This window comes from Ambystoma mexicanum, chromosome 3q, assembly GCF_040938575.1.
Source record: "Ambystoma mexicanum isolate Mex_15411 chromosome 3q, UKY_AmexF1_1, whole genome shotgun sequence".
Lineage (NCBI taxonomy): Eukaryota > Metazoa > Chordata > Amphibia > Caudata > Ambystomatidae > Ambystoma > Ambystoma mexicanum.
Window position 1 is genome coordinate 1,235,280,715 of NC_090926.1, and position 12,459 is coordinate 1,235,293,173.

The 12,459-nt window shown below is 43.8% G+C and overlaps 1 protein-coding gene across 2 annotated transcripts in view; it reads left to right on the forward strand.

Moving 5' to 3' along the window:
* Positions 1-12,459, forward strand: part of GCDH (glutaryl-CoA dehydrogenase) — a 357,241-nt gene that overhangs the window by 236,473 nt on the left and 108,309 nt on the right. For both annotated transcript variants that reach the window (XM_069604167.1, XM_069604169.1), the window contains exon 8: positions 4,566-4,782. In XM_069604167.1, coding sequence (XP_069460268.1) covers positions 4,566-4,782 — 217 coding nt within the window. The remainder of the gene's footprint in view (positions 1-4,565; positions 4,783-12,459) is intronic.

The following is a 12,459-nucleotide window of genomic DNA, read 5'->3' on the forward strand; positions in this document are numbered from 1 at the left end:
CATATGCAACTGGAGTTCCCTAAATTCTTCAATGAACCAGGCATTTCTAGGCGCCACTTTTTTGTGTTTCAATTTGAGGAGGGCTAGGAGATCAGTGACCTGGTAAGGTTCCTAGTGTTTCTGTACAGAATAGTCTGCTTATTACATCCCTCAGTTTTTATGAGAAAGGTTGAAATCAACGTAAAGAGGACAAAGAAATGGTCTGACCATGGGAATGGGAGTACAGATACATGTTTAACCGGGACATTCAAGGTGGCAACCCTGTCTAAGGTATGCCATTTGATGTGTGTTGGTACAGTAACGTTTTGGGTAAATCCCAGGTTGGACAAAGAGCCCTCCAATTCCAAATCTCTACTGTATGCTTCCTTTCCTAGCCATGAGTTAAAATCACCTAGCAGAACACATTTTGTTTTGGGTTTAAGCAGAGGAAGGTTACTATTAGATAGAATTTGAGAAAAGTCATCCATGACCATCGGAGGTCTGTAGAAAAGCAAAAAGTTAAGTTACCTCTGCATTGAAACCTATTTTGACACATACAATTTCAATGTCATCAATGGGATGATGTTGAACTTCCCAAATAGACAGCAGGAATTATAAATAAGGGCCACCCCACCATCCCTGCCCTTAGATCTATCATGCCTGACCATGGTATGTCCATTAGGAACTACCAGATAAAGTGAAAGGCCCCGCGGCCTCATGTCCCCAGGACTCTGTGATGGTACAGATGTCGATTTTTCCCTCTACTATAAAGGCAGCTACCTCATTGGCATGTTTAATAAGAAACAAGTGTTTAATAGAACTATTTTTAGTTCTGACACTGTGTTAGTGTAGCCAATGCAATTGGAGGTCGCGTCTGTGGCCTCCTTTTTCTGTGCTACGGGATTTCTAGACTCATCTTCAATCATAGGACACTAGGCACCCTGGTGCTCCTGACCAAAGAGAGCCGGTAAAGGTCCCATCTCCTTGCATAAAGGAAGCAAGGCACTATCAAGGGTTCCTTCCAGCTCAAGATCATTCACAATGGTAAACCTCGGGATAGAGTGTTCCTTTTTACTCAAGGACATTTTACCGCCCAAGGACATTAGCTCAGAATGTAGGTGTTGGCCAGAGCGGTTTGCGAATATCTTGCTCGCTGCATCAATCGCCGCAAGCACTTCCACGATACCCATCGCTATGTCACTGGTAAATATTGTGTATGGATGTTCCAATATTCAAAGTATTATAGGAGAATATTAATTCCAAAGTTGTATGCATCCTCGACAAAGCCCTGAATGGCAGAGGGCAAAACGACCTCAGTGTGCCCCTTAGACTTAATCACCACGGAAACACCCATTTTGCTCAAATAGCAAGACACGCTCCCTAAATTAAAAAAGAGCCTTAGGACCCACGTGTTCAGACTTGCTTGTCCTGCTGCTTGATGGAGTCCATCTACCCTCAGCCTGATCCTTGATGGACGCTCTGCTGGCCCTCACCTCCATCACACTAGAATATTTGCAGTTAGCTCCTTGACCACTTTGTGCATTACTTTTTTTTTACTCTGATTACACGGTGACCCTGACACTGCATGTCAGAGGAGTCTGCCGCCTAGCCTGCGTGCTGTCCTCCTTGCCTGTTTATTCTTCCTCCCTCCACACTCTTGGCTTGTTCTCCTCCTTCCCTGCCCCTGAGATCTGAATGCTCCAAGGAAAGGGAAAACCTTTTGTGTGTCCCTCCCCACCAGCCCTATTTGTCCACATCACCCCCTCTTGATGCACCACAAAGCAATCTGCATATCTTGGTCAGTTTCTTTCAGTTCCTTTCAAATCAACAACAAATAAATCACGACTGTGAGGCGAGGTGAGAACGTGTCGGAGCCAGAGCTGGGCTTACGGCAGGCGGTTTCGGGAGGGAGATTGCCTGCCCTGAGTTTTGGTGGCTAATACTGCTGGAAAGTCACTGAAGAAGTACTATGGAGGAGGCAGTGTTTTCACCGATCTCCCCATTTCCCCCACTTATTCTCTGCAAGTCTGCTCTTCTATTCTCCTTGCAAGATCGCCTAGAACCCGAACTGAAAATCAAACGTAAGACTGTAGTGGTGAGAAGAAAACGTGGGGTTGCACTCTGAGTCTTAGTAGACATGGTGCCACCAACACTATTAATGGTGTGGTCTTTGCCACAGTTGATGGCAACTCCGCTCTCGGAGGAAGAGGATTCAGGGACATCGCCACTGAGAACTCTAGCAGCACCTCCATATCCTTGGGGAGGTTCATTTTCCACCAACTGAGACCCAGTATTCCTTGGGGCTTGATCATGGAGTGCTAAGCAGTAAAGCTTTCACAGCAGGCACCAGCTCTGGGTGCGAACCGAGCGGCCCATCTGCATTGAGCTTTGAGGACGGATTCCCAAGTATGTTCCAAGGAGAAATGGCCATCAGCGGAAACCAGTCTACCATCGCAGGGCATCCAGTCTATGCGGTCACTGCCAATTTACCTGCTAATGAAGTTGAGAGACCGTTCTTAATCCCAGTTGAAATTCCCCCCCGGCTTGTGCTTCATTTGGTCTCCCTTTTGGCTCCCAACGCATTTGCGCCCTTCCCTTCTATGCCACCAAAGCCCTCTCACAAGCGAACTCGCCTGGCACTGGACCCTCTGGACCCCCTGTCTGCATTTGGTCTTGCTCTGGCCCATCCTCCGCCCACCCTTCCACTCCTTCCTTTTGACCCAAGAGACACTGAGATAAAACGATTAACTGGACAAGTATGCCCTTAGCACTGCTAGTAATTCTTGGAGAGAAAACATGTTAACTATGCTTTGGGGGACCAATTCTTTCCTTTGACTCACCCCCTTCAGGGTCACCATGCACAACACCCTAGGAAACCAGCCCATTTCCGACCCATTGCTTAAGGAAGTCTACATCCTACCACCACCACCACGGAATGCCCTACCACCACCCCTGCAAGCAGAAGTCTTTCACCTAGCATTCCGAAAAGCGATGAAAACCATGCTCTTCAAGTAAACCTATCTTATACCCTACTCTCACCTGGAATACTTCAACGTGCCCCAAACTGAATTGATATCTGAATGATTGTATGACAAATTCACAATGTACCCCTAACCCCATTCCCCATGCTCCGTTACCTGATTACTTGAAATCTGCTTCCATGACATGTATGTAACCTTTATGTAACTAAGACTGCCACATGTAACAGTGCCACGATGCCTTTGGGCTGTATGTGCGCTATACAAATGTAAAAAATAAAAATAAATAAAATAAATATACTGCTCTGGGATGCGCCTGTGACCAGGTGGTCTCTGAATTGGCAGCCATAAAAAAACTGTTATTAGAACTGATCGAGGGTCAGGGGAGAGGGGAAACGATGAGAAGAAGAGGAGGATCACCTGGAGAACCTTGTTTTCTTTTCTGGTATCACGTGTCCCCAGTTTTTGGGACCTTCCGCGCCCACTGCCCCTAGCGATCTTAACGCTCCTAACTTCAGACAGCACCAGGGCGAGACGCAGCCAGATTACAATATCCTCTGGAAGCCCCCCAGGGTCTTTTTCCCTTGTGCTAAGACCTCTCCATTGGTGGGTAGTGTTCCAAGCTCACCGAGAATTAAAAGCCCTGGGGGGGGCATGAAGTGGCACCACAGTATTTCTTCACGGGGTACCTAAACTGCCCCTTGAGAGATGCAAACCAAAGAATGCCATCACATATGCCTTCACTGGCTTCGTACTGTTGGGAATTGTGCCTTTGTGTCAAGGGATGACATGGTGGGTTGCATGAGAATGTCCGTTGAGGGAGCCAACCCCTTTGATTCTGTAAAGCTGGTCTTCAGGGATGAGAGAATGGCTAGGGATGTTCTGTAAAGATTTGGGTGCTCTGGTCGGCCCCCTAATAGTGAGATTTTGTGTCAATCCATGCTACTCACACCCCTGGGGATAAGGCAAAAATGGAAATAACAGGGTATCAGGCCGTGGTTCTGAGAACTGTGTCATACTTGCATAACAAGGACTCTTCTATCCCACTCTTGCTCAGTGTTTTGTACTTTGGTAATTGTAGTCATGTTTTTGATCAGATGTGCTTTGATGGCCCGAAGAGCGAATAAAGCTATGTATGAAATAAATAATAGTGTTAGCCTTTCGTTTTGTCTATCCCACTCCCCTCCTGGAAGTAGCATTGTTGGCTTGGCCACTGCTACCACTAAGCGAGCCAAGGATTCTAAGGGATAGCCTATTTGCATGTATTTGCAAAGGCAATGACAGCTCTTAACCCTAGGACTGGGGTAGTCCTTCAAATACTTCCCCCATCGTTCCTCTTTTGCTGAATTGTAAATCTGTTAGGAAGCCACATTGTGATTTACTCTGTAATCTACAAATATAAATAACATAAATCACACACCATACTTAAGCAAAGGAAATGGCTAGAATATCAAATGTAAAGGCCAGAATAGATTAGAAGTGTAAGAGTGAGCATGATATGCAGTATCAGGTGCTTGGGTTGATGTGGGCAGTGTGATGGCACACATAAAACCCTGAGCTTGGGATGTACTAGTTATGTTTTTGCTTCTTTGTCTCGCCCTTTCTTAGGATCACCAACTCTCCCATGGCGGATCTCTGTGTGGTATGGGCCTCGTGTGAAGATGGTAAAGTGAGAGGATTCATCCTGGAAAAGGGAATGAAAGGTCTCTCTACCCCCAAAATCGAGGGCAAGTTCTCCCTGAGAGCATCCTCCACTGGCATGATTCTGATGGAAGATGTGGAAGTGCCGGAGGAAAATCTGCTGCCCAATGTGTCTGGGCTAGCCGTACGTTAAACAATGTTATTGTACACTAAATAATGCAAGCTCTTGTTTTATACAGCAGAAAGCAGGCCTGTATTACACAGCCATAAGAAGCTCACATGCTGACATTTCTTTTCTGCTACTCAGCGGAACCTCACCTCATGCTAGGCCACTGTGTATTTACTATTGGTAATAACGCTATTGATTAACAGACAAAATTACTTTCTCCAAATCATAATTTAATTGATAATTTCTCAATAATTTGGTTGCATTTTATAGTTTGTCATACAGTATCATGAGGAACCTGACTGTGAATTCCCTACCGATTGTTCAATTCCCGGTTACTACTCATGAGTCAATTCATTAAAGTAAATTAGAAATCTCAAAAACTAAGAAATTGGATCCACAAAATAAAAAAGGAATGACTAAATTGTATATTTAGATCATACAGTGGGTGATATATGACCAAACTCCACGCAGCAGAATCACCATCAATGGCAAACAAACACTAGCATAGTGTTCCCCCAGTAACACCTGTCTCAAACATTTATTTATTTTATTGCTAATTTCTATCACACCAACATACAATACAGTTCACTTTGGGGTGCAAGGAGGGAGCAGAAAAGGGAGAAGAAAGGGGATTGGGGAAGGGAAAACACAAGCCATTCATGGGGACACAAGGGCATCATTCCTTAAATGCAAAGTGCTTAAAGTCCATTAATTGCCAACTATATCTAGCGCAATAGATTTAATGTGCATGTCATGTGATGTAAAGTACACTCATTTTTTGGCCTCTTGTGGCCAGTGTCTCTACAAAAAAGAGAATGGGTGTTTCTGAGGTTCAGTGAGAGTCAGGTGTCTTGAGTGCGGACCGGAAGTACCACAGTCCCGAGTGCTCGTATGCTTTAACATGGTTTGTGGCAGTGATACTTGGGTATGTGTTTTTTCTGTAGGAGAAACCTCAAATGTGTAAATGAGAGCTCTGGAACACTGGGTAGCCGCTGGTCTGGGTTGGGTAAGGGTGGCTTGTGGCAAAGCTGAAGATATGGCGGACCGTACAGTGAGCTCAAAGCGGATCTGACAAGGTTAATTTAATGGGGTGGGAGGTGCTAGCAGGTATAAAGCTGCTATTTGTGGGGGTTGTCTGTGTTATTAAATTGAAAGGTGGGTGGTTTAGTGGGGGAATGCTGAAGTTTTTGGGGTTCTTTCCATTTACTGGCATAGGTGTCTAATTAATGTTTGATGAGGAGGAAATGTTTGGGAGACTGACCCAATGTAGTCAGATTTCCAAGGTGTTCCGGTTTGTCACTGCCTGTGGTGACCATATGTTTGAAGGTTCTAATTGACCCGGTCTTTAAACATTGCTGTATCAGTTTGTCTGTTGTAGCAGGTCTCTTTGCTTAGACATCATTTTCCATTTGTGAGCTTTCTAAACCTATAAGGCCATCAACACCTTTGCAGTATTGTTACTGCTACAGAGCAGGAGGCTTAACTGGTCAGTAACCTGCCTCCTATTTTGCTTTTCTTGGTGCAATAAGATTGTAATCTCATTGCTAATGAAAATCCCAGACTTCTTGTAGGAACATAGTGTTGGAAGAAAACTTTCAGTAATTTTGGGTCATTCCTCCAGGGTGCGCCGTAGGTTAAGTGGTGCACCCTAGGTTTGATCCTTTCTACGCTCGGTAGCCATTGTAATGTAATATAAAGCAGTCTTATGTAACACCCATCTGCCAATAATGTTGGCCTCGCTGCGCATGGTTTTGAAAGAACGGAGGGCAGGGTGTGTTAGTTGGTGCAGAAACCTTTGGTGTTAATGGATGCAGGTTGGAAGTACCCGTTGCCTGTGTGTCGATATGAAAAGCTCTGATTCTGGTTGGTTCCCCCTGGTTGGTGAGTGAAGAAATTAACAGGATGGTTGTTGAAAGAAGATGGATCAGGTCTGAATCTGTTGTACACTAGCCTTAGCACATCATCTGTAGGAGGGTGGGATCTGTAAGGATGCACAATTCTATTAGTGAGGAGTTGGTTAAGGGATGAGGGGGTGAAGATTAGGGGTGAGGGTGTTACCACTCCTGGCTCTTGGTAGATTTCACTGAGATTAAAGATGCGGAACAGTGTCATGCAGGAGAGGTTCCATTGTAGAGTATTTATTCCATGAGTAATGTTGCCTCAAGGTTCAGGTCAGAGGAACTGCCTAGAAGCTTTGTTGTCTACCAATTGGATCTGGTTAATCAGGGTATTAAGAAGCCGCAGGTATAATCCGTTACAATAACATAGTTTGGATGGAATGAAGTCTTGTATCTGTTTTATTTTGTGGCTCATCTTCAGAAGGGGGGGGGGTTAAGGGGCTTCTTTTCAAGAGGTGTAGGTGGTAGAGAGTGTTACAAATAATGTTATTAATCTGCAAGATCAAAGTTGCCTGGGCATCATATAGGAACCCAAGGTTCTTGGCATTCAGCACTAGGCAGCACTCGAGAATAAAGCTAATGGTCTGGCTAAATTCAAGTCCACTTGGGTCTCAGCGATTGTCATGCCTGTCAGCCCATGCAAACCCGGCACATCTGCTTCCGCACCTGCTGTTACACAAAGAACTCCCAAACGGTTGATGTTACCTGCCCACACGGCCCTTAGAACTGCCAGGCCGTTCTACACACATTGGAGACTGTTTGGAAAGCTGCCAGGGAAGCGCTTCCATTAGAAAACGTCATGCCCTTAAGTGCATGGTACAACGTTATTTTAGTTCTACATGCGCATTGGAAAGGAAAACGTTTTGCTTTGTTTTCATTTGATACACTTGCAGGTTGAATCACGTGATGTGTTCTGGGAACGTGATTCAGCTGCCGTGTTCTTGGTCACGTGTAGTAACGCGAGTGGTCACGTGACATGTATATAACACAGCGTTTCCAGGCAAACGACGCTTCTGATAGTTACTCGATACCTGGCGTTCCGGAGCTTTGGAGCTTGCAATTATTTCCCTCGCAGCTTCAGCTTTACATCGGTTTCTACAGCTGTTCCTTCTAATAGCATACCCGCTCCAGTTCCGCTCGGAGCAGCCTGCTGTTTCTTCAGTCGGCAAACCATCCTGACACCGCATTACACTGCGGCTCTATCAACTTACCTGCTCCAGTTCAGCTGCAGAGCCTGCTGTTCCTCAGCTGGCACCCAGCATTACACCGCGTTCCACAACGGATCCTCCTAACAACATATCAGCTCCAGTTACGCTCGGAGCAGCCTGCTGTCTCTTCAGTCGGCAACCTTGCTTTTGTTTCCTGGCAACCGCTATACCATTTCCCTGATATCGGAATTCCCACTACCTGTTTGCTTAAGGACTTCTTTCATTTTGTTTACTCTGTGAGTTCAGTCTATTTCTCTCACGGATCCCATTTGGATAGTCCTTTCAAGGGCATTACAGTCTTTACTTAACTGGAACTATATTCCCCCAATTCCACTACACCTTCTTGGTTTTCCAGTCAGGACTCGTGCACTGGACTTAATGGATGCTATCCTGTGTGCACCAACCCGACTCTAGTGTGGCCCTCGTTCCGTTCGGGTTAGTTCCCTCTACTAACATCCTTCCTTGTCATTGTTCCCTTGGATTACCTGCTGACATTTCTGGATTCTACATGTGACTGTCCTAATCAACAGGTTAGTGTACCTTAGAAAGGCGCTTAGCTGCTCTCTTGGTTGAAGTTCAGTTTCTAATATAATTCCTTATTTCTATCAACAGCCTGGTGGTTATTGTTCCTTACACGCCCTTTCCACTTATTGCTTTCTTTGGCTGTCGACTTTTAACTAGCCAGAGAGTGACATTAGTTGTAAAGTCTAACATTGACGGACGTCGTTCTACCTCAGGTCATTCCGTCACTTCAGGGAAGACTCCAAGTGTATCCTTTTACCAGTCTGTATCCTAGTGGTATGAAAGCAATATTGGAAGAACTTGGCCTTTTTGCAACTGAACACTCCTTAAGAATTAATCTGAAAAAGGCTCAGATTATGTTGATTACTACCAAAAAAGTGAGCAAGCCTAAAATGGTAACCAGTGAGGGAATAACAAATTACACTGAATCCTAATTGGCATTGTAATCCATAGTAGACTTGGCTAAACTCCTCTTCTAGAAAATAACATTCATCAAGCCAAACAAATAACTATGCTTATACACATCTTTGTCTCGAATTATGCAGTATACTCATTGAAAGGGATCATGATGTTATACACCCAGTGGCTTATTCCAGTGTTATCTTATGGAATAGAGGCCCTCTCTATTAGAAATCTATCCTGGTTGATAGGATAGAAGGATTTTTCTGGCGAACTGTTCTCAGACTTCCCTCTTCTTGTCCAATCCAATATATAAGGGTCAAACTTGGCCTTCTATCGCTTAAAGCTACATCTTGCTGCAGAGAGGTTTACTTCCTCTGAAGGCAATTACTCATCCTGAAAGCCAAATTTTAAGAACCATAGGTAATACCATCATTAATTTGAAGGGGTCTAATTCTTCGAATCTGTATGATGATTGTGTAGAGAGCTGTATACTCAACTGCAATGGTCAATAACTGACACTCGTTGTGGCCGATATAAATCAATCAAATCTGCATTTTTTTAAAAAAGCTGAAAAAATGGGATTGGTTAAGCAATTATACACATCTGAGCTTGCTTCATAACTACCCCCAAATCGAGGGAATTATCCACTCATACTTCCTCCCACAAACCTATCTCCAACGGTGCCCAAATCAAGCGATGCTTACATTTCGACTGCTAATGAGGACAAATCAACTTCCGGTTAGAGCAATATGTGGTGCCCAATGGCAACTGTCTATGAAGCAGGGGTATTATCGTATTTGCAAATGCAGTAAAAACCTTGAGACAGTGAGGCATGTCCTCACTGAGTACCCAGTTTTGGTGTCGATATACATGTCTACCTATGGCGGTACAATACTTTATTGTATAAATACGACTACTGAATCAATGCACATTGTGTTACATAGCATTTGGTTACATGCAGTGAGTTTTTGACCAACAATAATGAGAAACTTAAATATTAAACTTGCCCATACAGAAGTAATGCCGCGACATGTCGGAGATCATGAGAGGCGGTCTGCTTACAGTTCATTGGCCAGATCTCATTGCTCATACTCTAAAGGGCTATTTGAATTCGATGGCTAGCTGTCACTAAATTATCTGAAATGGTTGTATTGAAAAAATGCATATAACATTATTGAATTGTCTATACATGTTTGTACTGTAATGAACTTAATTAATTTAAATGCACATTTTATGTAAAACATATTTTTAACAGTCTTGGAAGTTTCTAGGTACTAAATACAACTATGACAATAAATAAATACTAGGCAGTTCACAAGTTGGGATGGCCATTTAAAGGGTATTATGGAAGGAGTGGTACTGTTGAATAGTAGAATCTGTCTTGTTAGCCATCCAGTGTTGAATATAAACAAGATAGTTAGAGATGGTGTTTGTTGTTGCTTTTTTGGAAGCTTGAAAATTACATGTGTGAAATGTGTAGATGGGGAAAGGTGGTGTGGACTTTTTATTAACGTTGGTGAGTGGGCACATGCACAATTGAAAAGCAAGGATGTGAATTCTGGTCCCTTGGGGGTCCTTCAGTCTAATGCATATGGAGGAGAGAAAAATGGTTCTAGTCTTGTTGTTCAACCCAACAGAGGCAGCCCTTTCTTGGCCCATGGTGTGGTGTAGTCATTTGATGAAAGTGGTCTGGTCTATGTTGGTCTATTTTGTGATATGCTGACAACTCTACTAGTATTGGGACTGATTTTTGGATTAAGGCTGTGGTTTTCAGGATTTCCTCTCTGGTGTTCGTTAAAGAGGTTTCCATACCTATGGTGATAAGAAAGTCAGATTGTTTATCATGGAAGTGGTTTTCCTGTTCTTAGTAGTTCTGCATTTGTTGTGTGACTTGTCTTTACAATATCTGAGCTACAAAAGGGAGGTTGCAAATGGGGCAGTTGACATGTAATTTCATGTCTAACCATGCTTAAAGCAGCATATTTGAGCCATGGGTCGAAGCCTTGACTCATATGCAGATTCATATTTAGTAAACACAAGAGATTTACATTATATTCAGGCGAGGCTAGGCAAAAGTGTTCATAATTGTAAGTTGAACAGTAAATGATGTTTTCATTCAAGAGTCTAGGACGGGTGCCAAGCGGCCTTGGTATTAGAACACTGTGATAAGCTTGGTGTAAATAATCCCTATGACTGCTCTCCAGGCTTTCTTGGATGAGCGCCAAGTGTTCAGAAAATGGTACCCAAAACTGAGAGAGCAATATTAAAGAACTGCAAAATTACGAAAAGACTACAAAACCTCTGTTGAGCCTTTTGCTCTCCGGCAGCTTTATAAAGTGAGTGAAAGGTGCATAAACCTTGTTCGTAGCACAAGCAATCTTTTGCCTTCTCACAGGAAAGATGTTGGGCACTGATATTGAACTTGTTTACCCAACTTCAAACTGCTGCCTAACTTCAAGCTGCTGCCAAACTTCGAGCTATAGTAGGCGTTAACAGTGAGAGGCCAGAGAACATAAAAACTGACTGAATTTGAATCCCACACAGGGAGATTTTGCTGTGCACAGTCCGGATGTTGCAAGAAGACAAAGAGGAAGACAAAAGGCTGGAGAGGAAGAAGCACTGACTTTTGAGCAGGAATTCTGATTCCGATTGAGCTGTATGGGGAATAATTTTTACTTTTCCACCCAAGGCAAGATAGCTCACTACCTCAATTCTATTTATTTTGTACATCAGAGCGTAAGAAGCATTCATTTGAGGGTTCATTATTGAGTGTTTTGTCATGAAGCTATTTTTTTAACTTTAATTTTTTGTTGATTTTTATAAACAAGCTATCAATAACATTCGCAGTATTAAACACAAGCAATATCACATAAATAACTTCAAACATCTCCCACCCCCAATTTAATCTTGAAATGTTCAAAGTTATTCGCTCAGACAGCCAACATGTAAAAGTAGCCAAACATCTGTAAATCTGGTACACCTTTCAGTACTAGCCCAATACTTTTGAGCTCCTCCTAACCGGGTTACAGGAAACTCTCACTCATCCTCCCTCCCTGTGGACGTGGAGGACAGACCTCCGCCAGCCCAAAATAACACGCATAGCAAATACCAGGGCAATAAATCCCTGCTCTCCGTGCATATCTCCATTTCCCTCAAAGCTGAGATCTCACACGACAGATTACCCCTTTCGGCACACCTGCAAGTCACAGCAGAGCCTTTTAATTCAGGATCCACTTTACAATTAGCGGGCCCCACTCCTCCCCCAAATAATCCTGTATGGTCATTGACTGCAGCAGTCGGCTTTTCCGTTGTGTACATATCTGTTTCTGTTCCCACACCACTATGTACGGGACCTGCAGGGATTTCCATTTCTGCGCCAAAGCATTTTTACCGGCTTGCAAGATTGACTTCCATAGCCTCAGGTACCTATGCTACTCTCTATTCATCCAAGGGTTACCTAGTAAGGTCTGGAAAGAGTCCAACTCTAGCTGAACAACCGTCACCTCATTCATCCAGCTCAGTATCTCCGTCCAATAGATCTGAATCTTGTGGCACTCCCACCACTTAAGGAACAAGCTTCCCTGTTGGCCACATTCATGAGGACAAAAGGGGGACGAGCCCCGACACATCTTTGAGAGCCTAACGGGGTCTCTGTGCCAACA